The sequence below is a fragment of the Rhopilema esculentum genome, chromosome 12 (genome assembly GCF_057945365.1).
Source record: "Rhopilema esculentum isolate cy_ngs chromosome 12, ASM5794536v1, whole genome shotgun sequence".
Classification (NCBI taxonomy): Eukaryota; Metazoa; Cnidaria; class Scyphozoa; order Rhizostomeae; family Rhizostomatidae; genus Rhopilema; species Rhopilema esculentum.
In genome coordinates, this window is record NC_142826.1 from 9,754,891 (window position 1) to 9,782,817 (window position 27,927).

A 27,927-nucleotide genomic window follows, 5' to 3' on the forward strand; every position below is an offset into this window, starting at 1 on the left:
ATGGCTTCTCCACTCCAACTCCACTCACCATGGCTTCACAAATTTGGATAGATTGTTTTTCAGTGAGGCTAGAAAAAGAACGGATACAAGAAAAGAAAGAAGAAGAAAAAAGATTGTTCTGTGACAAGAAGTGTTGTTTGAAAGCAACATCTCCGATTAGAGCAGGATGATAGTTATGTAGGTAGGCTCGACCAAACTTGGCCTGCAATGAAGATCAACATTCTGAACATCAACATTCTGAAGAATGAGGAGACTCTTATGAAGAGTAAAATGTCTCTAAAAAGTGAGTGAGCTGGACGCCTCCGTTGTTATTCCACAGTGGAGAACTGTTTTTAGCCTGTTCTTTACCTGGAATTTGCCAGATTAGAAGCATAGGCCAGTCTTGCATCAGACCAAAGCTACCCGGTCGAAAAAAACAATATATGATAGGGAGGCTTTCGGTGGTTTGATCTCGGCTGTTTTACAAACCGATCTTTCTACCGATCATCTGTGGCAGCTTTCAGTGTGAATGTAAACAAAACCGATTGTTTGCCTAAACTGTAATTTACACATCCATTGTAATTCCAGTTGTTACTCTCCGGGAAACCCTGTTGTTTCAACGTGCGTTGAATGGAGCATGGGTAAAAGAAACACGACCGCAGTCCAAATGTCACAATTGAGGTCAATAAATTAACTGGGAAAGGAGGTGTCAAGAAAAGAAAAGCCTTGCTAACCAACGCAGACTTTTCTCTGTCCGTTGCTTTCAAATAGGAAGCCTAGCGTCGTGAATTTAATACGGAAATCAAGGCCTTTTAGATGGCTTTGTCTATTAGCCATGGATTGCTGACTCGATAATACTCCAGTGCGATTGTTCACTGATGTAAAAAGAGATTATAGAAGAAGTGTGATTTATCCACACGATTCAGAAGCCAGCGATTATTGAGCATGGCGGCTGCTACTACTACCAACATAATTTTCCTGGTGACTTTGTCGTTTTTATTGCAACCATGGACCTCTGGTGAAGTTTTCACTGCTATAAGTCACTTGAAAACTTTGGTAGACGTTGAAAGAAAGCTGACCGAATATTTGGATAAATTTATAGCAAACGAACAGGAAAGGTTGGACAGGATTTTGAGTGTTTACAATGCATCGTCACATTTGCTAGGGTTGAATTTTACAAACAAAATTGAAGTGGAGAAATATGTTGGGAATCCAATCGAAAGTTATCGCATGCTAAGGAGGCTTCTGGAGTTCGAATCTATAGAGCAGTTAATTGAAATCGACTTTTCAAAAGGTAACGTTTCTGTTGAAACTTTGCAATTGTGTTTATTGATTATTTGCTTATATTATCCCCTGTTTGAATAAAATAGCTGCTTTGCCAAAGTTTGAAACTTGAAACGACTTTCTCTAATTTTTCAAATCCCGTTGTTTTGTTTGAGACGATTAGGATGATCAATAAATGTTTGTTACCGAAAGTTTCTCGAAGTTTCCAGAGCTATCTGATGTCGCCCCCAGGCATTCAGCTAATGTTTTAGGTTTAATTTTAATCAATGTTGTAATAGCACTCAGGGAAAGATAGTGTATCATATTTTATCGCAAGAGGGCAAAACATTTAATTTTTTACATGATTAGAGCGATTAAGCATAATCTTGTTTGCGGATTCGAGAATGCAATGTTTTGTCTATCGAACTTTCTTATGTTAAGACGAAAAGTGAATTACAATGATTGAAGATACAGTTAAGACTATCGGAGGAAATTTAGTTTCTTATTGTCAAGGGTAGAGTGCGATTTCGTGTTCGACAGAATTGATAGGATGTGTCATGCGCCAAATTAATTTAAAAAGAATTTAGCTGTGTTTGACATTGTTAATTATAGGTCGACTGGACATTATTATCAAGGGCAAGGACATCGATATTGCGACGAACATGATAAGGCCGTTTTATTTTGAAAATTAACTCAATATTATTCATTTCTTTAAATCAGGTTTATTTAGACTTTTCTGAAATTCTGAGAAGTTCATGTTATGGCAAGACAATTTTATTCCTTGTGGGTCATTTTTGGGGTACCCTTTTCTAAGGAGAAAATACATTTTGGGGTATCAATTTTTGTTAAATCAATTTTGGTCATAAATATTGGTATTGATTTTCAGCATGACTTTGATTTTTTTGGGTATCATTTTTAAAGGGAAGGTTGATATATTTTTTCATTTACTTGGTTGTGTTATTGAATTTTTGCTTCAATTTTGGGCGCTAATAATTAATCTAAAATTTGAATTAAATTCAAGGGTATCCATTTCATATGGTATCTTAGTTTTGGGGTAGGGTTTTTGGAAAATTTATAAATGTTGAGGTATATATGTTTTCATATTTCAAAATGGCACACCCTTTCTTCTGCCTATCAATGTTTTTTCTACAACAAAATTTTTTTCTACAACATTGCAAGATCAATTTAGGGGTAAAAAGGACTTTCCATCTACTCCACTTGGCTCATAGGTGAGCTGTAGAAGAAAGCAATTTTAACCATTCAAGTTCTGGAACCACCAAGATAAGTGTGTCTCTATTTTGGTAAACCAAAGAATACAAATGCATTCCTATCTTTGGGATCTAAAAATCTACAGACTTGCTGTTGGCTTACATTTGAGGCCTGCAATTTGCAAATAAGCTAAAATCTCAAAAATCAAAGGTGTGCAAACAACTGAAAAGTGAAAGACAGTGACCACACCCATTTTGGAATGGAAGTTATTCAGTTTTGCAACTTTTCTCCACCAAATGTCATTGTCAAATTTTGTATGCCCTTTTTAGAAGTTTCCTGATGCCCCTTGGTTTCTACATCCTTGGCCCTGTCACTTTGTCTCAGGAAACTGTCAAAATCTGTTAACTAGCAATGGAAGCCTTGCTTGTTTCTTTGTTTTATAAACAAAGTTTTTGAGGTGTGGAGATAAAGTTCCATACTCCATAGTAATTTTTCATCACAGCCTTTTATGTTTTTGTCTTTCTGCTGTATTTTTTTGCACATTATACTGGAAATTCTTTGTACAGACCATGAAAATATGTTAAAGATTATCAAAGGATTTTCATGTGAAAGTTTCAAAGGGTCTGGTTTGGGATAACTATTACTAGAGTATGTCCCATCACCCCCAGCTTGCTCTATCAAGCACCTTTAAGCCCCATCACCTTTTTTGCTATAGCCCCCTTACTTTTTTGCTATAGCCCCCTTCACTTTTTTGCTGACCTATGAAATTCAGGGAGTGACATCAGAGATAATAGGGAAAACTACAACAAAAGTTTGCCAATTTTTCTAGAGCCACCCCCGCCCCCCACTCTAAAATGTGATCCAGTGTTCTGGTGTATTTTGAGTCTTTTTCAGTTGTTTGTAAGCTGATCCCCATAACATAGTGTCTTTTCTACTCGGGTACTTGTTTCAACAAGCAATTCATCTGGAAAGTAGAATGTTTCTAACTTAAATTTTATTTTTGACTGTGTCTCAATGTCTAGGATTAGAAGCTCTCCCTTGCCGAAGATAATTCTATATTTGCGTTGTATTTCTACAAAAAATCTTTAAAAATTTGATAATCAATTATGTCATCGATCTCCTGCTCATGTCATGAGCGTTTAAAAAGGAAGATTTAAACTCAAAGCCCTCTTGATTAATCCATCTGGTGGCAATTATCAATTTGACCACCCTTTTTTTCTTCAACCCCTTGGACTTGTTTCCTAGAGGCCCATGTGTCATATATTAGGACACTGGCAATTATAATGATAGTGTAACGCACCACCTGACGCTTATATAATCAGAAGTGCATTATAAAAAAACATAAGTTGGGATTGATTAATTTGTCGTCTTATCGATGTGCCCAATATTCCATATTATCTTGACGATTTTTCGCTGGGCGGCAAACAAGGCAAAAATGCTAAAATTCAAAATGAACTAATTTGTTTTTATGAAATGCAGCCATTTTCTTTTGTTGAAGACTTTCAAATCTTCAAAGCTCTTACTCCAGATAATTCACACGATAAACAGTTAGGCCCCTAAAGCTAAGTCTTTCCCTCCCGACCTTTTCATCTTCCAGACAGCCCTTTATGCTAGTATTTAAGCCGCCTTCACGAAGTGCTTAATTCGTATTTCCATCTATTCATTGTTGTTAACCACTAATTGGTTGTCAGAGGAACGCAGTTGTTTGCACTCTAGTTAGCGATTATACTTGTAACACATCTAAGGAAGCGATATTTGCACTCGAGATCATGACATGTATTTTGAAATCCCAAACTCTTTCAATTGCATTTTATAGAAGGGAATTTTTGTTGTTGCTATCCTTATCTACAACCCACAGATGCAGCATTAAGGCTTATTGCATTAAATTTCAATGCATCAATTTCACCCTTGAAATTGAGCTGTTAGAATGGAGGATCTGATATTCGTATGGTATTATTCAATGCCATTTCAAAGTTTCTGTAGTTCGAAAATTATTAGTGTTGTGGAGAAGAGGAAGGTGAAATTAGGCGATGCCTTTGTGGTGAACAAGGATGGCCCTTTTATTTTATTAAATAAAGCAAGAGACACGTTGGACTGGCACTAGATCCCTTTCGCGTAGCAATAGCACATTCTATTGACTGTTTTTCCTCAGTTTTGCAGAAATGTTGTCTGGTACCCCAGATGTTTTGCTCATATACAGGGCACTCGGGTTTTACTGTCACATTGAACCTTTATATAAAAGTATGACTTTTAATCTTAGGCAACTGAGTAGATAGTAGCAAAAAAGGTTTTGTATCATTTTTCTGTTTTTATCGAACTTTTGCCAATCATTTCATAAAAAATAGCCGATGTTGAACGCCTCTTTCCAAGAACAACGGCCTTATGTTTATATAGTAGCTACTCATGATATTGATAAAGTACAGGATATTAAAAAAATGCATGACAAACGATCTCGTCCTAGAGGATTTTATCGCCTTTGATATTTAGTGTAAACTAGGGATTTCCTCATGTATTGCTCTTCCACATATACTATTCATAGAAATAGTATATACAAGTTCTTCAACACATTACGCCCATGGTCACCAAGGTGCTATGTTAGCCATTTCCTCTTAAAAAGTCATTGCAGGGTGCTTATATTTGCATCGGTTGGTTGACCAAAGCCCTGGCCCTGTCTTAGCTCTTTTGGCTCATTTTTCTGCTAAGATTCACACCTGATTTTGGAATGTTTTGTCTATGAACTTTGTACCTTTAGCACTAGGAGTTGCCATGAATCAGGATCAAATGTCATTTGTCGCTTACGTATTTTCTCTGTTGACAATAATCCACTAAGATCCATAGGCAGTTTCTTAGTACCAATCTCATTTATTTGCATTGAAGCAAGGATTAAAAAAAATTTGTCAATGTATATAGTTAAATAAAGGTTCATTTTCTGAAAAGTTATTTTTGTAATCCTTCAAAAGGATCGGCCTATTAGGTGTCTTTTTATGTTTTATTTTAGACTCGTTTCTTTTTCTTGATTAAGATCTACAATACTTTCCGAAATGTAAGGAAACTTAGTTATAGGATTGTTCGTTTGTAGTGACAATTTCGTCGCCCAAAGTTGCAAGTGTACAAACCCTATTTGATGACAGTAAGGTGAGGGTTGACTCGCTACTCTGGTATGATTCATAATACTCGTCATTTGTACAGACTATTCTTTGCAGGTGTGGCAGTTGAGTTGTGAATTCCATAATTTCCAGGGTCCGGTGCAGTGTCTTTCCGGATTACAAAAATTTGACCTCGAGTTCTTGATATAAGAAACCCAGCTCTGGGCCATTCTTGCTCACAGCATTCTGGTTCAGAGCGGTTCAAATGCCAAAATTTCACTTTTTGATGCCTTAATTTTTTCTGGGTCTCGATATTCTTGAAAATTTTCGATATTGTTTTTCTTTGCTTTGCATGAATTTGAATTTTCTTCCAGATCTCACGAAAATCAGACTTCTTTGCAATTAGTTGTTTAAAAACAATTAATTAGCTTGAAAACCTGCAAAAAAGCTAGAGTTAATAAAAAAATTCAATTCTAGCGAAATTTGAGCCTTTCGTTTTTTAAATATATTTTTGAATTTTAGCAATTTTGAGCCTCAATATTTTTATAAACTATTATAAATTAAAGTGTGTGCAATTGCTTAGAGTGATGCCGAGTCTCGTTTATAATTTTTAGTCCGATTTTCTTCCATGCTTTCATAATCAAACAAACTAGACACCAAGAAAAAATGGGTTTTAAATTGTTTGCAATGAAGTACAATGGTTTACTGTTGATTCTTGAGTCTCGACAATAGAGACTGGGAGAGAGGAAAGCGGAGAGCGGGTTATGATAAGATTTTCAGTTCAGTTTGTGAAGGACGCAGCAGAAATTTTATGCAAGCGACTAGCTGCTATATTCAACTCTTTATTCAAAATGGGTATTTTTCCAGACACAAGGAGAATAGCAAGGGTAACCTCTATTTTCAAGTCTGGTTCTAAAAGTGATATGGGCAATTATAAGTCTATATCAGTGCTATCAAGTCTCGACTTGCATGAAAGAGCAAAAGAAATTTGCTGAAAGTCAACATGCATTCTTAAAGACGCATAGAACCCTGACCTCGCTATTGAACATAACAGATTCATGGTTTTCTAATGTTGACAAGCATAGAATTAAAATAAGCGTATTTCTCGACCTTAAAAAAGCGTTTGATACCACGGGATTATTCTTTTGAAACTAACCAAATACGGAGTGGAAGGGGCATCTCTTCGGTGGTTCACATCGTATTTCACCGGCAGAAGACAATACTGTCAAATAAATGGCCATAGATCAAGCTTAAAAACTGTTCACTGCGGTATCCCCCAGGGATCGTGCTTGGGGCCACTCCTCTTATCCTGTATGTCAATGATTTTGAGCAGTGCCTCAAAAAATGCACCTCAAACATGTATGCGGACGATACCAGTGTCACCTGTTCTGCCGAAAATATCTACGATTTCTGTAATGATCTAAAAGCTGAGATAGACAATATTGCAGAATGGTTACGTCAGAATAAGCTTAGTTTGAATACTGAAAAAACAGAATATATGGTTATTGGTCATAAACGACAAACCAACCGTATCCTTGGCCCACTAGAAGTAAATGTAAATGGAGAGCCAATCAAACGAGCTCAAAAGGTAAAATACCTAGGAATTACGGTCGACGAAACTTGACATGGAATGAGCAATATAAAAACCTTGAAGGTAAAATAAAAAATACACTCTCGTCCCTGTGGAAACTAAAGAACATACTCCCGCAATCGAAACTGGATCAGGTCTATAAGGCGCTGCTCGAGAGCCATTTGAGATACAGTGATGATTTATGGGGCAAATTGTCAAACACAAAGCTCGATCATCGAGCGTTTACAAAACAGAGTGCGCGCACGCTAATAGAAGGCTCAAGATTAAAGGACGGGTGGAGCTGCAATCGGCTTTCGGTATCAAATTTGACAGGGCAGTAATGATCTACAAAATAATAAATGGTCTCTGCCCTGAAAATTCGAAAGTAAGACTTGTAACAAGATCCCAAATATCTAACTATTCAACAAGAAATTGCCTTCACCTAGACATCCCAAGGCAAAACCTAGAATTCTCCAAAAGGAGTTTTTTCTATTGTGGTGCACAGACGTGGAACGAGATTCCATTACAGATAAGAATGAGCTCCACGATTCATCGTCATCATCAGGTACCATCTTCTATCAGAAGGTTGGCTATCATGACCCTCCAACTATTCCAAAACCTGAGTTTGGTTTGTTGCCATGGTCATAGATAAAACTATGTCTATGCTCCACGATAACCACGTTCAAAAAGAAATTAAAAGAATTCCTACAAAATTAGCATAATTTCCCAATGACCGATCCCTAGGAAGACTATAGCATATAAATTAATCTTTACTTTTTCTTGTTTAACTTAGTAGCTGATAGGGTTTCTGTGTATAAATATGATAAAATGAAATAAAATGAATAAGAATACATCTTCCCATCGGGATAATATAAAGATAAAAACCTTTTCTGAATGGGATTAAAGGTTTGTGATCCCTCCAGTTTTTCATTGGTTGGTTGGTTTGGTCGGCAAAATAGTTAGTTTATTGGTTAATTTGCTTGACGGCAGGTAGAGCAAGAAGGTCGTCAGGATTGACTTTTCGTTACCCTCAAACCCCTAGTCTTGATATAGGCTAGAAAGCAATGACCGGTCAAGGTACTCCATTGGTGGTAACAGGGAATTCTTCTTTTGTTGATTTTATTAGAATACTTCTGCTTTTTTAACAAGAACTGTTATAATTTCTACTTTTCGTTGGCAGCGTTAGTTCAGAGCCTTCAACACCACAGAAACCTTTTCCCAAATGAAGACGACTTCAAAGGTGCCCAAATGGCGCTGATGCGACTACAGCAGACCTACGATCTCCCCCCTGCAACCATTTCAGATGGGATCGCCCCAGATGTCCCCTCATCTACAAGAATGAGTGCTGATGATACATTTGCGATTGGAAAAGAAGCATACATGAAGGAGGATTACGTTGAGTGTGAGTTGTGGATGAGGGAGACGCTGCGATTGTTGGGAATTGGAAGGACGCAGGGCAAGGCTCCGTCTCGCTTTGAAGTTCTCGATTACTTAGCTTTTGCCGAGCAGGAGGTAGAATAGCTTAATTTCGTCCGAATTCGTCATTGGGTATAACAGATAGGCACTTTTGAGAGAAGACGCTCTTTGCAGGGGATACGCCTCAAGTATCTGTCTCATATGTCGCTTTGCAAAGTGTCTATTTTGGTCAATCTGCTCCAGAAAGATAGAATACCGATAACGTTGCTCATGTGTTAGTTTTAACGAGTTTTTCCAAGTTTTTTAGATTTCAGCCTTTTCTGAGAGAATAAAACTAAAGTTATGCGAGCTTATATGACGACACTTTTTAGAGCACACCACAGCCGTAAAGTGAGAATGTGTTCCTTCAGTTTAATTGAATCAAGTAACCAAAGATAGTGCTTTTTTCCGACTGAGGATTTTATTGAGGTTATTCTCATCTTTCTGTATTACGTTCCTGTTTATAAGAACATTTTATCTTTTTAGCAGCATCTTATGCTGCAACTCTTTAGCCCGTGCTCCTAATGAGCGTTGTTTTTTTGTTTATATGGTAGATTGGCAAAATCGAATCAGCCGCGAATCACAGTAAAGAAATGTTAATGATTGGTGAGTGTGATTTTCCTATTAATGTTTATGATTGGTGATCGTGATTATCCTATCAGTATTAATGATTGGCGAGAGTGTGTGCTATTGTGGATCTGTGGCAATTAAGCCTAAGACTGAGGTACTCCACTGGTCTTGATTCCCTCTTCTTGCAATTCTGTTTTTGCAAAACATTTTTAGAAATTTGTAGTTTGTTTTCAATTGCAGAAATTTTTGAGACGTGCAAAGTCATAGGCTTCTATAAAATAAGTTCAAAAACCATAATTCAAAAATAATTATGAACAATCAATGCCTAAGTTTTACAGTTCAAAGTAGTTCTGCAAACACATTCATATTAGAAAGAAGAGTTTTATAAACATATTTTTTCGATTTTTTGTCTGACTGTATTTCAAAATCAGAAAGGCAGTGAGATTTTTTCAACTTTTTCAAGTTTCCAATGTTTGGTCACCTTTCTCAATTCCTCTTTGTTTCTACAACCTTCCTCCGGCCAGTGGCCGTGGTGCCGTGATGTTTTCCTGACTCTAAGGCCTCGATTAAATTCTAAGCGTTTTCCTGACATTTTTCTTACTAAAGAATGCATTCTGTGCTTAAGACCATTTCAGGATATTCAGTCTATTGTCCAAGCTGACTTGATTTTAGGGTATAGGGCCTCGCTTTTAGTTTTCCCTTTTTTCTGTACAATGGAACGTCCATAGCGGACACATGTGGAACCGTCCGTATTACGTAACTGTTATTTGCTTAGTGATTACCGGCTTTGAATTCAGAAGAAAATGAATTTTTAACAGCAGTTATTTGTCTGCTGACCGGGGAGGTCCGCGATTTAAGGATTCACCTTACCCTCTATCTACTTGTGTTCGGGTTAGTAAGGATCAAGTTGTATTTGTTCGTTTGTTCAGTCTTTGCATTACAAAGAGGGTAGCCTCATCAGATTGTTATCTGCCCTTCATGTGATTAGATCGTACGTTGTTAACGCTATTTCCTATGCTCTGAAAGCCTATTAGATAGTCTTTATGTATTAAGTGTAACTTGTAGGCCAATCAAAAGGACACATTTCGTTGCTAAGCGCCTGTCCATGATAGGACTATCTTCTCCATCGATACATTAATAGGCTTCGTTCAAATTCCTATCTGTGGCTTTCGGTCGTGGTTTCTCTAAAGATCCACTGATAGTAGTTTCGTCTGCTCATTATGACTATGGAGACGACATAACTTTAACGTACAAATGCTTTTAACAGCTGTAACGATCATTATTGACATAGCACAGCAACCCTTCTGGTTGAGGTAACGATGTGGAAGTGCAAACAACGAAGCATTCAAATGTAATCGGATTCGGTTTTCCTCTCGTTTTACAAATGAAGACTCCGCACAACATGCTTTCTTTTGGAGCAGGAACAGAAATGCTGACCTCTTCGAAGATTAAAATTTTTAGTCATCGTTTGCATTTCAATCGAAATTAAACTCCGTATTATTTTGTTCCAACACCTTTTCAACTTTGATTCGAACTTGACCTGCGGACTAAACCTTCTCCCTCATCAATACATTAGTAAATAGCAATAAAACCATTTTTACACCCTAATGAGACGCCTCTACTCTTAGTAGGTTAACCAGTTTTCTTATGTGCAGGCATCAGTGATTGTTTCACAGTATTCCACGACCGTATCACAGTATCACAGTATCACAGTATTCACAGTAGGAGAGATTGAGCCCAGCGTGCAGTTAAAATATGAACTGACTGCAGTATGATTTCTGTAGACATTCTTTAGTTGTTACATAGCAGACTGGGGAAAATATGGCTTGCATTATTTCCTCTTTGCCATTCATTATTGCTACTTTACTGCTTACTGTTGTCTGACTGATTTAGACAAATTATGTTTAAATCTGAAGACTGGATTTTCGGAACTACATTTCGATTTCTTTTCGACATGTTTCAGTGGGCCCTGCCACCAGATATTGGCATGAATTCATTGCCAGCATAGCATACGATAAATGAACGTTAAGTTGCCACCTTAATAACTGGTACATACCTCCTTATTTGCTTGTTGAAGTTTCACAAGAAAAGTTCAGCTCTCGCTTGTCTTCGTCGTAAAGGAAAAATTTCTAGCTATTTTGTTAGATCCTGGTCCCCTCCTGTTTTTAGGGTGGGAGGATGTAGAGAGCTACAGGACGATATCCCTTTCCATGTGATAGGAAGGGGGTAGCATTGCCTAACCAATGGTTTCTAAGATGGACTGATGGATTATGCAAAGATGGTTTATATTCGATTTCTATGTACCTTCCAGTGGTATGTTAAAGGAAGCAGTTTAAAGTTTTTTGAGGGTGTCAATGTAAACTTGAGCATTCTATAAAACTCTGAAATTATATTACCTTCTTTACATTAGACCCGAGCAATCAAAGAATAAAAGCAAACTTGGTTATTTTTCAAGAAACTTTAAGAAACAAAAGAACAGAGGAGCGAATAAAGAGTAGTTTTAATAAAAAGACAGATTCAGAAAGCAGACTGAAAGCAGCGACAAAACGCAAGTTTCCGAAATTCTATTATACGAATGACGAAGACCATTATCAACGGTATTTGTTGGAGAAAGTGGTGGCCAAAAGATTATGCAGAGGGGAGACGAAGCCAATCGTAAGTATGACCATAAATGATGTTTTGATGTTGCTACTAAACCTTGAAATGCTTCATGATAAAGGTTCTTCCGTCTGATAGCGTTGTCATTGACTAGTGGGGCAAGGGGCACGATGTGTCATCTTCCAGAATGTGTTAAATGAATAGGGTTATTGTAAAAAAAGAAGCTAGGTTCTATTAAGTGCTACCTCTTCTATGTTGCAGACATATCTCATCGCATTTTGAAACGTCAAAAGTAGATTATGCTTATCATGGGCAAACATGTACCATAGAATCTAAATACGTCCCTGCCAAGACCTTTATAAATTTCAGTATGGCTCATGTGCTGAGATCTATTTTGTTTGTATGTCCTCATTTAAATATAGACAGGAAAAATGTAGGACATAATATGATAAGAAAATAGAAGTAGATGTAGGCTTCTATACATTTGACGCGATACCCTTAAAAATCAAAATTTTTAACACTTTGACAGCAAGAAAAGCAAGCTATTGTGTAGAAAGAATATGAGAAGTTTAGCATCAATGTTTTTTATATGCATATTAAATTGTAACTTCGAGGTTAATCTAATACGAACACGGATATAATCACGTTTTAATCACGTCTTTAATTGAGACAAACGCATCTTCATCGCGGATAGCACAAACCATAAACTGTTCAGGACAGAATGGAATGTTGTCCGCTATGGTCTTCTCTGAGCCGTATATTCTGGCTTGCTGACAGGCTTAAAGAATATTTGATCTCCCGCCATTATGGTTAAGAACCTCCCATACATTTTCTGATACGAAATTAGGTGCGTTTACGTATGTACTTAGTCACTGTAGAGACCGAGACATGGTATCTGCAGGGTATTTTCTACTGAGATGTCAGCCCAGATAATGGTTGTTTTTACATCTTATTGATGACCTTTTGTAGGTTATCAGCCCTGCCACACATATTCTTTTTTAGAAAGTTTATTATCTAATAAAAAAGGTAGGAGTTTTGTCAGGGTTAGTCTGAGGTTAGTGTTAAGGTAAAAAGCTTTTCTTTCCATCAGTAAATGATTCTGCTTTTAGAAACGATAGAAAATTTTTATAGACAAGCATAGACAAAGTATCCTTTTTTTATTCATAAAGCATAATGTCTCATTGATTGAAGCGTTTTTCTATTATGGAAATATCGAGTATTCAAGTAGCAGAACTTGGTCAAAGTTCCCAGTAAACGCATTATTAAAACCAGGCTGTGACTTCGATGCAACTCACTTTTCTTAAGTTAATGAATTAATGATCCAAAACTTCCTACAATTTGCAGTCCTTGCAATGCAAGTATTCTCAAATTGTAGATTTGGAAAACGTTAGGTACTTTAAACAACAGTAAGTTTTTGATACGGCAAAATTTGAAGATGGCACGAATTAGCAGAAACATTGCATACTGAAGCATTTTTCGCCCGACAAACTTAAGTGTTTAAACATCGGATAATGAACGAAAGTAAGCAGAAAAACTATATCCAAATTTGGATCGGAAACAATGTGCAGGGTAGAAAGTTGCGTTTGATTGGTTCTTTTTGGCCAATCAGCGACCGTTAACCTCTCACCTAGTTCAAAAGCCCAAGAGAGAAAAGGAACTCTTTCTTTCTACATAAGTCGAGATCCTTTGTATCGATGTGAACAGATTCCAAAACAATTAAAAAAACGACCTTGCCTTCCCTTCAGTATGTTATTTCCTTCAGTATGCTATCTTATGTATGCTAAGTCTTGGCATTTTCCGTCCTTTTAACGTAACTATACAGTTACGTTTTATTAGCACCTAAAGCCTTTATCGAGTCTTGATGATCATTGAATCTAGTTCTGTATATCATGTGATATATTTTTGTATAACGTCGATAGGATGAAAATTACATCGCTAGGATGTAGTATAAACCTTTTCTATTCACGCGGAATCAAACAAGTTTTCTCTGCTGCATTTCAGCCCAAACGACATAAACGAAAACTTGTTTGTTGGTGCGATTCATGGCACCCTCGGCTGAAGTTAAAACCAGCAAAAGTGGAGAGGGTGTATGTGAATCCTGATGTCTTGCTCTTTAGAGCTGTATTAAGTGACAACGAAGTACAAAGGATCAAAGAACTGGCTTTACCCATGGTAGGTACAAGTGGATATCAGTCAAGTAAAGATTAACAATAATTCGTTCACTCATAGTAGATAAAGAACCGGTACAAAAACTAACAGCGGATTATACGGTGGGGAGTTTCAAATGTCACTGACCCGTTATCGAGAACAATGGAATAAACAGTAATGGTTTAAATTGATTTCATATTACTGTCAACGATAGAAGGATACTGTACAGCTTGTAAAAAGAATTACTGCTATTAAACTATATTTTTTCCTCCACCATTGTCCATACATCTCTAGCTGAAATCTGTTACAAACATACTGTAGTTTTTTTGTCGAATGTTCGATTTTGATGAAAACTTTCAAGTAAAAGGTCTTCTTATTTTAACCTTGTGGTAGCTTTTCTTTCGCTGTTTGAAAGCATAGAGTAAAAGAGGTACTAGATAACTGACCAGGGGTACAGAATTGTATAAGTAAGGTGATATATTATTTTCGCAATGAATATAAGCATTCAAAGGAAGTGGTTTGTGGTTGCTGATCAGAATAATTAGCCTGATTTAAGAGGCCGAAGAACACACGGTTCCAACCTTTATGCGTTATCTGTGGACTTTAGCAGACGACTGCTGTCTTGAAATGTTTCTGTTTAATTATGAAACCTACCTTCTGTATGAAAAGACGTCAGTTGCCCAGTCCCCTGCCTTCATTCCCTGAATCATATGGGGTACCTTACCTTCTCCACAAAACAAAGGTTTAGAACTGAGGGACAAGGGTATTTCTCTTTAAAGCTGCTTAGCAGTTTATACAATGTAACTTTGTATTTTGCTAAATATGTATCATATCATATAGTTTTTATTGAATACTTAAGCTCCTATTGCAGGCAAATTGTCGAGAGGCCATTGTGGAAACCACCCCAAACCAAGCCCCCTTTCCGATTTGACGTAAATTTCAACGCGCAAACTGATCTAAAGTTGCTTTTTAAAAAGCTGCTTGCACAACACATTTGTATTCGTGGTCAGTTTAATTACTTGTGGGTTCTTCAGTCCACCTCGCTACGTCAAATTGAATCGATTCCAATCAGTGTTTTCAGCTATAATAATATTATGAAGATAAGCCAATCGATTTTCAGAGTAAAATATTTTGTGGTGCACATATATAATAGGATGTAGGAGTGAGACTGAAAGTGGAATTGATCGATAATAAATAAGTCTCTTAATGGCCTTGTAACTGGATCATATTTAACCAAATTTCTGAATTCTTAAAGTTTAGCCAGTTTCTTCTTATCTTTGTTGCATTTGTTGTTTTATCTTTCCTGTCTCATTTTCTAGCCATCTTACTCTTTTTATTGTATTTTCTTTTCTATAGCTTAACCGTGCCACAGTACACAACCCTTCAACAGGCAGAATTGAATTCGCAAATTATAGAATAAGCAAAAGGTGAGATTAGCGAAAAGCTTTATATTCAGCTACTTGAAGACCAATTGCCCTTCAATTATGAACAATCTATAAACGAGAACTGTTTAAAACTCAATTTTCCTGCGGGTAGGGTAGGAGTGTTCCTGTCCGAATTGGCAATTATCCTGTAATCAAGTTTGACACTTCAACTTGCGCTGACAATGTTAGCCCCTATAACTCTCTCTACTCATCGGAGGATACAAAGATTTGTACATTCGACCAAACTATTGAAATGCCATGTAACTTTGGAACTATTGCTGCATGATCGAGCAACATGTAGCTTAATACGTTGCCGTACTTCCCATATTGATCGTGTGCTTTCTATAGAAAAGTTCAACTTTAATTCAGAGGCCATTTTTCATCATGATAGAGCTGGCGTGAATGTCAGTCTTACATTAAAACCATGCAATGGTGCAATCTATTATTCTTTAATGAATCTCGCCAAATTAAATGTTTGAACATTTTTCATTTTTGTACCAAATACTCTTTTAAGGAGGTACGTTATAATCGAAAGTTTCAATAGAACAATTTCATTCTTATCTGCTCTTTGCCAACGTTGTGGTTTGTCCAAATGCAAGTTTAAAGTCGTTTGGCTTCCTCATAATCTATTGTTCCTATAAAACATTTGCAACAGTAGAGAATTCTTGATGATGATTTCTTTACATAAACCGGTCATATAAAACAAAATTCCTTAGCAAGTTTATTACTAGCATTCTCTTGGAAAGCTCTTTAATAGGTCTAGTGTTGTCGCATACACAAAAAATTAAAATGTTTGTAGTACGAGTATTAAATTATGTTCACCCCTGTCCCTTTTTCCGCTATAGTGTTTTTTTTGGAAACAACTGTGATTGAAAGAAAAGTTTTTGGACAGTGACACAATTATAGTGTTGCAAAGGTTGACCGCGTGTAAATAGCCAACGAACCCATCCATTTTCTTTTGAATTTATTTAGAACATTGCTAGAATAGATACGAAACCTTATAATTTAACAATAGAATAGTTACACTGAACAAAATAAAACATGCATCGCAATGATTTTCAGCAAAGAGAACTGGGCTGCATTCACCTTTATCGTTTTCAACCTCAAGATCGTGTCAGGCTGAAACAGTCTTCTAGAATTTTCAACCTGCCTCTCAATGCTTTTTCAACCATCCATGCTTTTGAACCTGCCTCTCATCCATCTTTCAACATTGTCTACTCTTGAACAAAACTTCCTAATATTTAGCAACATTTTTTAAAAGTTTGAAGGGATTTGCGCGAAGGAATGGTTAGTTGTTTTGATTATCGTTTAAAAAAGGTTATTATTAGGACCAGTGTATAGACTGTCTGGACAGAGATTTTTCTTATCAGCATTGCAACTAGTTTTAACTTGTTATCAAAACCCCATGCTCCAGTCACAGATAAGATAAGGACCATGTTTCGCTCCGTTCATTGTTTACTGAATTGCTTGATACTTTTAAGTATTTATTGTAATTGTTAATTGCATGTCCTTGGTGCCATTTATATTTTAAACTAGACATAAGTACCAAAAAGTCATTCCCTTGTTGACGAAAATACAACTGTGTATTTGGACTTGTTAGCAAATGAGGACTCGCTGTCCATTTTTAGCACTATTACCAGGAATATTGTTTGTATAATATCATTTCTTTGTAAACCAATGTCAAAAATACATTTCTTAACTATAAAATATCAAGGTACGATATCAAAGTATTACAAATATAATATTACAAATACTAATAATACTGGATTACTTTAGGACTAAAATAGCTACCAAGACGCTACAGCTTTTCCAGGAGATGGGACTAAGCGAACCATGCTACAGAAAGTATGAGCTGGCCCATCTCTGCACCACACCAAATTCCATAGATAAAATCAGCCTGAGTCTTATATTTCTGATCAACCTTTCAAGATATTCTATTAGTAATATAATTAAACTTACATAAAGCAACCTATATGAAAGAATAGTAATAAATAACAAAATTTGCACATGCCTTGTTTACATCGCGTGGGCGTTTTTCAACCTTGAGGCATAATCAAACATAAGGAATTAATCGAGCTCTTGAGTTCGTTGTTCAAAGTAATATTGATCGTGATCAATATAAGAGATTCTCGATTTGTGCAATCAATTTTCAATCAACATTTGAAATTGTTTCTGTCGATCCATTCCCTTAAATAATGCAGCTTATAACCCCCTCCCCCATGTGTGATTTTACAGCAGGGCTCATTTTGCTTCTTGTAATATAGACTGTCAATCGACAGAGGGTATAGAATGACTAATGGCTAACATCGAAAGCCACTCCTTTACGTCGCTACTGAGACGTCGTTCAATTCTTCACACTCATTTGTCTCTTGACATAAACCAGCATGCAAAAGTTTCGACAACTCCTGTTTCCAGTCCAATAATTTCGGCGTTCATGAATATAATTGAAAATCTAGTTATAAAACCGAACACTTTTTATAACAAAGATCCTTAACACCACGTTGTTGACTGTTGACCTTTAATGGTTTGTCAAGTCTTTTTTACTTATCAAAGTTGTCTTGTACCTATCATCAAGACTGGATGGATGATTCCTTTAAACTTTCTTTTGCTATTGTAAGTTAGTTCAGAGCCACTTTGTTCGCTCATTAACGATGTATATTGTCATCATCATGTACGTCAATCATCAAAATAATCAATCATTGATCGTTATCACAAGTCTGGATCATCAACAATTATGATTTGTCATCATTATTTCGATCACTATTCTGAATCATCATCAATCATAATCCTCAAACAATGATTATATGATTATAAATCAATTGATAATCAATTTATAAACAATTTATAATCAATGATTTATAAACATCATCATTCTTCGTCATCTCTTATATGACAATTTTCGTCTTAATCGTCTCCAAATTGTGAGAACGTTGTTGCACCCAGTCTCGGACAGGTAATCGACATCTGTCGCTTAACATTGCACGATCTAGTCAAGTTCAGTCTTTGAGGTCATCCTGCCAGATTCTTATCGGCCTTACTTGATACACTTAAATGATTACTTGTGGCATCATTTCTCTCTTGGTGTCAAAGAGATCTAATTTCATGAATTAGTGCCTTTTAATAAGTTATGTTGAGAGATCATGTAGATTTGTATGGTTAAACTGGCGTAGTTTTTCTAGACTGTCGCTTTGCACCAAGCAATTGCGTTGTAAAAAACCTTTCTGTTTAATAGTTCTTTCGATTGAATATAAAACGTTGGGCGCAAAAATAGATTTATTATAAGAACCCTATCAAGCCCCTGGGGCATATTGAGGGGAGCTAGATAGGGTTTTTAACTCACAGATGCCTCTTCAGTACGCAATGCGGACAAACTTCTTAAACTTGAAACCCTTTTCAGTGCATGGCTGGAAGACAGTCTCGACCCGCTCATAAAGAAAATCGATACAAAGATCGAAGCAATGACAAATCTGACCATGGAAACAGCCGAAAGCCTACAGGTGATCTTATGATTTCCTTTCAAAACCCAACTGTTTCTGCTTGGTGTTCTCTTACTTAAACTAACTAATCTTGTTTATGGAATTTGCATTGTGTCCCTAGTTGCATGGCCCACAGTTACTCTTCAACAATTGTCCTGTTTGTTTTTTTGCGTCAGTTTGACTCTTATATTATTATCATGTAAATAGAATTGTTTACCCTTACAAATTTCGTTGCTGTTACTTTGCAATGCCCCGGTGTTGCTTGGCAGAAACTTTTGCCGTTGATTGTTGGTAGTTAACTAGCTTGCAGTCAATACGTCTTTTCAAAAGTAGCCATTGGAAATCATCGTTTTTAAACATAATGTCTAGACAATAAACAAAGAATAGTATAACAACAACATTAATTCGTTTTTTCTTTTACTATATAGTCCATTGTTGATTTGAGCAGCTCGATATTTTTGACCAGAGAGTTCCAAGCTCTGTTACCAGAATTTTTAACTGATGTCCACCAAAGTTCATGTTTTAAAGTGCTCCCACTCAAATATTTGCCTACACCTGACATGGTAGCAAATTTGCCGACCGAAAAGCAAGCCACTGATTAAATACTGATGTTTAATCTTTCAATTCATCTATGTTCTATTTACTCTCCCACGGATAGAAAGTACGATAACAGCTGAACACAACCAAATATTTTTGATGGGTTATTCGTATTCGGTCTGTTTGTCATTCATCTTGTCATTTCAGGCCTTTCAATTATTGTTAAGTAATTTTGGTACTGTTAAGTAATTTTATACTGATGTCTCCTTTTTAATAAGAATAAGATGTGTAGTTTATCAGCATCAAACTTGTGATATTTGAAGGTCAGTGAATAATTGTTGATATCTGAATAAGTTTCAGCATCTCATTTTCCTTAGATCGCAAATTATGGAATTGGTGGCCATTATGACACACACTTCGATTTCTCAAGGGTAAGATTATAATTTGAAACATTTTCTAACCCCCTTAAATCGCGATAATCCACGGAAAAAGAGGGAAACTTCTAAAGACAGATTCCGCGTCTATGAATTTTAAAAATGAGATTTTAGCAGGTTTCTCTGCCTAGACAATATTAATTGATAGTTAGTACAAGGGTAATTATCATTAACTTTTATGAAAGCTACAAGAAACTAAATAGGCAAGCGTTTTCCTTCTCTCTTTTTTCATCATAATCACAGCTGCAGAAAGTATTGCAACTCGGGAACTAGATTCCCAGGAAATGTTTTGGCTTGGCAGAAAATTTCCAACAAAACTTGATAGAAGACAGCTGTTTTTTTGCACTAACAAAAGTTTTTATACAGTTATTGACTTGAGTCTTTATTGAGGTCTTGGCAGACTTGGCAAAGTCTTGAGTCTTGATTGAGATCTTGACAGACTTGGCAAAGTTTTAGATTGGTATTGAAGTCCGTCCTTGTGTTCTTTCACATCACATTTGCCCTTTGAATATTGAGATGTCACTATTCATTAATGAAAAGATCATGTTGACATGTGTACTCATCATATGAAATTAAAGGCAAAAATAACTGGCTGATAAGTATAACAGGTAACCAGATTCATCTTCTCTAAAGCTAACTATCTTTACTAAACACCAGTTAATTGCAGCGCACCATCTATGTTGAAGTTTCTTCCAGTCAAGAAACATATCGCCATTTGGTTTCACAAATCACTGTTACTTTTTTTGCATAGTCAAATTTTGCCAAAGATGACAAAGATGCAAGAAACAGCAAAATTACTATATTTGATTAGAAACATTTTCCTCACCTTATAAGTTAAAAGCCCTTATGGGAAGTTTGTGTGTGCTACTTGTAGACCTATTAAACACAATCCACCTCACAGGAAATTTGTTCTCCTGTTTCCCAGGAAAATATTTTTCACAGCTCTGATCATGATAAAAATAATGGGCGCCCGTTTGCTTGAAAGCTGATTCTGCCCTCTCCCTATAGACAAAGAACCAGAGGACACATGAGGCCAATGCCCTCATCACTTTTCAGAAGCATAGGCTGCGTACCTACTTGCAGCTCACTTGGTGCTTCTTTTTGCATACATTTGCCCCCCCCCCCACTTTTGAAATGCTTTCTACGTCTATGTTCTGCCTCAAAATGATGAGTACATGTTTGCTTGGTGATGAGTTATGTCTCGAAGGAAGGATAACTAGACAAAAACAGCAATAAAATTCTGTTATGTACCGGTAGCAACGTGCCTTTCGGGTTCAAGCCGCCGCTCTTGTGGCAAAGGTGTTTTTTTAAATTTAAACACGATTAACGTCAAACAGTGTACTTCTCTCTTTTGAATAACCGTTCTTGTCAATCTAGATAGAAATGATAATGGTTTATTCTCTATGACGATGGTTTCATATTTTTTGGCACCTTCACGTTTTGCTTCTTTTATGTGAATCATATTGGCTCTTTCCTTATGAAATCATTTTGAGCTCAACTGGCATGTTCATTGACGTCAGTGACATTTGGAACCAGTGTTACCAACACAAGTTACAACATGCTTAACACAGCTTTATTTAGGTTTTTCTTTTCTGAAATATGGCCCTTAAATCTTCCCTGGGCTTGTTTATTCGGTAATCTATGTACTGTTGGATAATTTATTACTTGCACTTAATCAAAAAACAAGTGTAGCAATAGTTTCTCATTACTTATACAAGGTAGCCCCATCAGTCGAGATGACTGCTTTACAACAGGCTGCGTCAAAAGTTGCAATATTGTTCAAAGGAGCTTGGCCTAGCCCCCCAGACTGCAAGCATCTTCGAACAACTGCTGTTCTGAGTTATGAGTTATGAGTTATGGAATAAAAATGAATGTTTTTGGGTTATAATAGGTATTACGACAGCAAGCAGATTTGAATCCCCCCCCCCCCCACTTTCTCTGCACTCCCAATAGCTACGCCCCTGGCTGGAATTATGTAATGAGCATTGCAGAGCCTAAAACTGCAGATGATTACGATAATGCTACGACATGCTTTACATAATGTTATTAATATTGCTTTTTGATCCTATAAGACGCAGGATATTAGCCAGAGTAAGGAAACCACAAGGTTTTTTGTTCTGAGTTCACACCTAATTTTAAAACCATCTTGATTTGCCAGAGGGAAATAACGATTAAATAGACCGTCCGCCGTGGGATTCTCCGAGTTCTTAAGTACCGGTAATCCTCGAATAAGCCTCCACGCTCGAATAAGTCCCCCCTCGAATAAGCCCCCACCTGAAAAAATCACTTTGGCAAATAAGCCCCCCTCGAATTAGCTCCCATAGGGGATTATTCGAGGAATGCACAATTGCCGAATAATATCTTACTTCAAGAAAGCCCCAACAGGACATTAGCTTTACAGTATTACTTCCTTTGATTGGAGACCAAAAAGCAAAAAGGTGACTTTTGTGATGACAAAAAATTATAGTATTTTTTAGTTTTTTGTTAGATTTGTTAGAAGAATTTTGTCGTTTTTATGTCGACCTTTGAGGAAAAAAGTGAAATAAGCCTCCCCCCTCGAATAAGCCTCCCCCCTCGAATAAGCCCCCACCCAAGAATTCATTCTTGCAAATAATTCCCGGGGGGAGAGGCTTATTCGAGGATTTACGACATTGTATCATGAAAAAATCCTTTTTTAAATTTTTTGACTTTAGACTACATAATCTGGGCACCATAAAATACGTCTTCAGATGCAAAATCAGTTGGATAAGTTAACGATTGAGTTAGATATGACCAATGAAAGATTTGAAGTATGCGAACGGATCACTTTTTTGCTGGCTTGGCTCATTGAGTTTAGAACAGTGACTTAGTTATTGTCACAGAATGTGGACAGAACCTGTGCTCATGTGGCCATATTATAACCGATCCTCTAACCCATAAAACTGATTTTGCATATTTTGAGGTATTTCATAATGTTAACTAAGGCTATTTGATGCAAATTAAACAATTCTAAATAGTCTTTTTATGACACCATAATTTGATAAACCCTAAAGCAGTGGCCGTACTCTTTTCGAAAAATGAAAAGGGGCGAAGGTTTTTTGTACTTAAAACTGTCGATTTTCTAAACAAACAACCGCTTTATTAGCGAAAAAGTGTTACATTGACGTGGTAGGCGGTTCTTCTAGCACAGTGCTCCTCATATTACCTAACACCAATCTAAGATAGAGCCAAATACAATGGTGATACTGAATTCCTTAGCATTACAAAGCTTCATTAGTTTATGAAGGTTATCAGCTTCAGTTGAAGGTTCACAATAGATTTATCGACGCCATTTTTGTAATTGTATCTTCCACCATTACTCACTTTTGTCTTATTTATGAAATTGATCTTCTTACAGCTAACCCCTATACGCTCTCCACCATGGCGTCGAGAAAAAGAAGAGGTTACATTGCGTGGAGGGATGGTAATGAAATTTACAGTTTGTCATATACACTTATAAAATCAAATGAGGTTATCCTATGTTAAAATCAAAATTATTTTAGATGGTAGATGATATTTAATAGTAGGCATGCTTTAAACTTAAACGATGCATGTCTAGTTGAATCTATCATTTCAGTTGCATGATATGAAGAAGGTGCAAAGGATGCAAAGTTTCATGTTATGACAAAGTTACAATGTTCAAATAAGCCATTGGTACCGAAAAATTTGAAAATAGCACGGAAAAGAGGGACAATGTCATACATCTCTGATATTCCTTGGGTTTTTCAGTATTCATGAATGTATTGCCTTTATCGACTCTGTTGTTGCATGACTTTCTCGTTTTATCGGCATTTTGTTCAAAATTGAAACTTGTTTCCTTAATTCATTTTTCGCAGGATCCAAAAGCTTCTCGACTTGTAGGAATAAATGGAAACAGAATAGCAACATTTCTTATTTATGTGAGTTTATTAAAAGTAACATTTGAATCACATTGCATGCTTAGACAAAGAGCATCATTCTATTATCGACGGGTTAAGTGAGTTGATTGAGAACTGAGTGAAATCAATTGACATATGAAACAGATACCTCACCTTTTTTAATATTTTGCTTCTGAAACACGTCAGTCTCATTTATGTGAGTTTATTAAAAGTAACATTTGAATCACATTGCATGCTTAGACAAAGAGCATCATTCTATTATCGACGGGTTAAGTGAGTTGATTGAGAACTGAGTGAAATCAATTGACATATGAAACAGATACCTCACCCTTTTCAATATTTTGCTTCTGAAACACGTCAGTCTCATTTATGTGAGTTTATTCAAAGTAACATTTGAATCACATTGCATGCTTAGACAAAGAGCATCATCCTATTATCGACGGGTTAAGTGAGTTGATTGAGAACTGAATGAAAACAATTGACATATGAAACAGATACCTCACCTTTTTTAATATTTTGCTTCTGAAACACGTCAGTCTCATTTATGTGAGTTTATTAAAAGTAACATTTGAATCACATTGCATGCTTAGAAAAAGAGCATCATCCTATTTTCGAAGGGTTAAGTGAGTTGATTGAGAACTGAGTGAAAATAATTGACATATGGAACAGATACCTCACCCTTTTCAATATTTTGCTTCTGAAACACGTCAGTCTCATTTATGTGAGTTTATTAAAAGTAACATTTGAATCACATTGCATGCTTAGACAAAGTGCATCATCCTATTTTTGAAGGGTTAAGTGAGTTGATTGAGAACTGAGTGAAAACAATTGACATATGAAACAGATACCTCACCCTTTTTAATATTTTGCTTCTGAAACACGTCAGTCTCATTTATGTGAGTTTATTAAAAGTAACATTTGAATCACATTGCATGCTTAGACAAAGAGCATCATCCTATTATCGACGGGTTAATTGAGTTGATTGAGAATTGAGTGAAAACAATTGACATATGAAACAGATACCTCACCCTTTTTAATATTTTGCTTTTGAAACACGTCAGTCTCATTTATGTGAGTTTATTGAAAGTAACATTTGAATCACATTGCATGCTTAGACAAAGAGCATCATCCTATTATCGACGAGTTGAGTGAGAGCACATGCTATGCTTGCCAAAGATTTTAGTGAAACAGGGGTTCTCTTGGTTGAAGTTACTCCAAAATTTTATATAAGTATTTAGCTTTTTGTATCTAGTTTTACGCTATTCGGTGTATAGAGCATGACGGTTTTAAGTTGCTACTCCGAGTTTCACGCTTAATGCGATCATCAGATATCTAGTTTTATCTCATATTTCGATTCTGTATATATGTACTATATAATTTGCTACTGTATTGAAAAGCTTTTTAACTATAATAGAGTCATGTTATTTCGGAAGTAGAATAAGAGTCGGTACAGCAAAGGTTGCAGCGCACGTGATTCAGAACTGGCCGTAACCTCTGGTTGGGGAAAATGCCCATATTTGGTAAACACAGCAGGTTTCTGCCGTTTACCAAAATTTTTCTCATTACCAGAGGGTAAGGGTAGCTAAAAAGGTCGGCAATATATTCGCCTGGTCTAAATGTTTTGATAAAAATATTTAATGGGTGGTGACAGCATTTGGCCAAGCAGGATCAAGTTACTTGCTAATCATTTTATAATTTGTAATTTATCAGCAATATAATCAAAAGTACTTTGATTTTGTTAATATCTAATATCTTTATTTGTAATTCTAGCTCTCTGATGTTTCCATGGGTGGTGGAACGGTTTTTACAAATCTTCACATTGAAATAAGACCAAGCAAGGTATGTTAATTATCACAAGGCGAAAACCGATAATTTTACATTTAATATGAATTTCGTTTATTTACATTCATGTCACTATTTCAAGAAACATTTTGCCGCACACTACTGAAGAATTTTTTCGCTCTTTGTTGCAATTTGGATATGCCGTACGAAAGTTAATTTTTCTGGTTTCAATTTTTTGTCATCATGTAGCACTACACACTGTTGCATTTCAATTTCGACTTTATTTCATGGAGGTGGCAATGCAAGTTCAAATCAGGGAGGAATCAACTGCAACGCTAGCCATTTCCATAAGCCTGTTTCATCAAAAATAGGCCATTAGAGGCAGTGGTGTAGCCTAGGGGGGGGGGGCTGAGTTCCCTTGACAATACCGAAAATAAGTAAATTTCTACTTTTGCTAATGTTTTTAGCAACATTTTGTGTAAGAGCTCCCCTTCTTATTTTGAAAGCATTACACCACTGATGAAAAGGAACCCCAAACATGAGCCCTTTTGTTACTGCTGGACCCAACACCCCTTCTCCGTGCACCCTTCAACTGACTGTAGTAAGTTATTTCCTTCAAACTGACAATATCTGTACCTTATTATTCTACATTTCTCTGCAGGGAGACGCGGTGTTCTGGTATAACCTTCATGAAGATGGGATGGGAAATTACAATACAAGACATGCAGCATGTCCCGTACTTCTTGGAGAAAAATGGGGTGAGACTGACACATACCCTTGTTTCATTTGTTTTTAGGATACTTTTTTATTCCATGGTGCCAATCTAATGCTACACCTTTTATGTATAAATATCCTGTCCCCATAAACCGCTTTCTAAATGTAAGTTTCTAATTACCAGTTTGTTGAGGATGCATGCTCAGCTCCTTTTTATGCCCTGTTGTTCTTACCAATTATCTGCAATGTCTTCTCCCGTCCCTTCACGAAACAGATGATGCAATTTCTCATAACATGTCTGTCTTATAGTTGCCAATAAATGGATTCACGAAAGAGGCCAAGAATTTACAAGGCGCTGTCCACTGGATCGTTACGCAAGTGAAAAAGAATGAGCTTATCCTGCCTCCGATTGAGTCGCAAATCAACCTATTTATATTTTTGCCTAAGATTTTGGCTTAATGGCGCTTTTTTGAAATAATGCCTTTAAGTGAGAAATTTTGTTTTTACTTTTAACACTCATTTTTATTGAGAAGTTTCTTTTTTGCTACCTGATTCAGCCTTGTTTCTTTCTTGAATATCACCCGAATTCACCCTAGATTTATTATTTTTCAACTCAAGTCCTGATCTTCTTCTCTTCAGCCATTTCGAGACGTCAGCAACACAACCCTCCAGAGCTCCTACCCTTACCAAATTTTATACCTATTCAAACTTTAAGACAATCCACCAAACGTGTTGCGAAATCGTATGAGACTCATATCGCTTGACCTTTTATACTCCCCTGAATCAGCATACAAATTAAAATTAGATCAACGATAATGAAAATGAGTTTGATATCATTGTACGTTCCGTAAGATTGTGACAGTACAGTATAATTTGATTTGCCTTTTGTCAATTTAGATTGTTTAGATAAGACCAACTTAGTTATAAACGATGCTAAATTCGTAAGAGGGTTTCTGTATTTCCTAGAAATTGCAGTTTGGTGTTTAATAGATAATTTTTGTAGTAGAGTCCAAAGTATAAAGAGAATTGAATGATCAATAAGAAGCTGCTCTTCAGTAAAAATAAAAATCGTTTTCTGAGGAGGAATGAAGATTCGATGCTTCCTTCTTTTTAATTTGATGCAACAACGCCTTAAATTGGAGCAAATCGCTATTTTGTGCAGCCATTTCCTTCTCTAAAGGCCACCAGCATATTACACAAGATAGTATGCTTCCTTTCAATTTTTTTAAGCTCGTAAGTATTTATTTCTCGCTTGTTTGCAGTTAGATATTGCTATGTAAATGTATGCAGATAATGCTAAAAGGAACCTTCGATTTAAACGATCTTCCAACGTGATTTAAGGTCTTTCAATAGCAGATAGGCCAATTAGATTTAAAGACATCTACTTCTTTATCTTTCTTTAGAGCAATAGACCTAAATATCGACAGCCCGTTTATTAGGCCTTGTTTGTTTACTGACAAACATTCTACTGATGTTCACTTGACAATTGCGGTTTTGTTTTTATGGGGTAAAGATTGTAATGGGTGGGGATATAGATTTGAATAGTTGTTTCATTCCGCGTTGTAGATTTTATAAATAGCTTTTAAGATCATAAACATACTTTTTCACGTCGAAGTTGAGTACGGTTTAATTTGAAAAGAAGATTTTATAGATAGATCAAAGATAATCGCTGTTTTGATTTTCAATCTGCCTCTATCTTGTAGACTAGGTGGCCATCACCACCCTGATGATAAAGCATTTCAAAACGTTTGAAAACTGAGGCAATCACTGGACCCAGGTCTCTGTT

At 36.3% G+C, this 27,927-nt stretch overlaps 1 protein-coding gene across 1 annotated transcript; it reads left to right on the forward strand.

Annotated features, from left to right (window-relative positions):
* On the forward strand, positions 1–27,807 carry LOC135681147 (prolyl 4-hydroxylase subunit alpha-1). Its single transcript, XM_065195455.2, has 13 exons — positions 1–1,273; positions 8,288–8,619; positions 9,117–9,168; positions 11,543–11,787; positions 13,732–13,902; positions 15,235–15,305; positions 18,700–18,799; positions 19,693–19,746; positions 23,126–23,191; positions 23,604–23,666; positions 25,416–25,484; positions 26,089–26,185; positions 26,451–27,807. The coding sequence occupies exons 1-13, from the start codon at positions 925–927 to the stop codon at positions 26,531–26,533; spliced, it is 1,752 nt and encodes a 583-aa protein (XP_065051527.1). The 5' UTR covers positions 1–924; the 3' UTR covers positions 26,534–27,807.
* Positions 27,808–27,927: the final 120 nt, after the last annotated feature.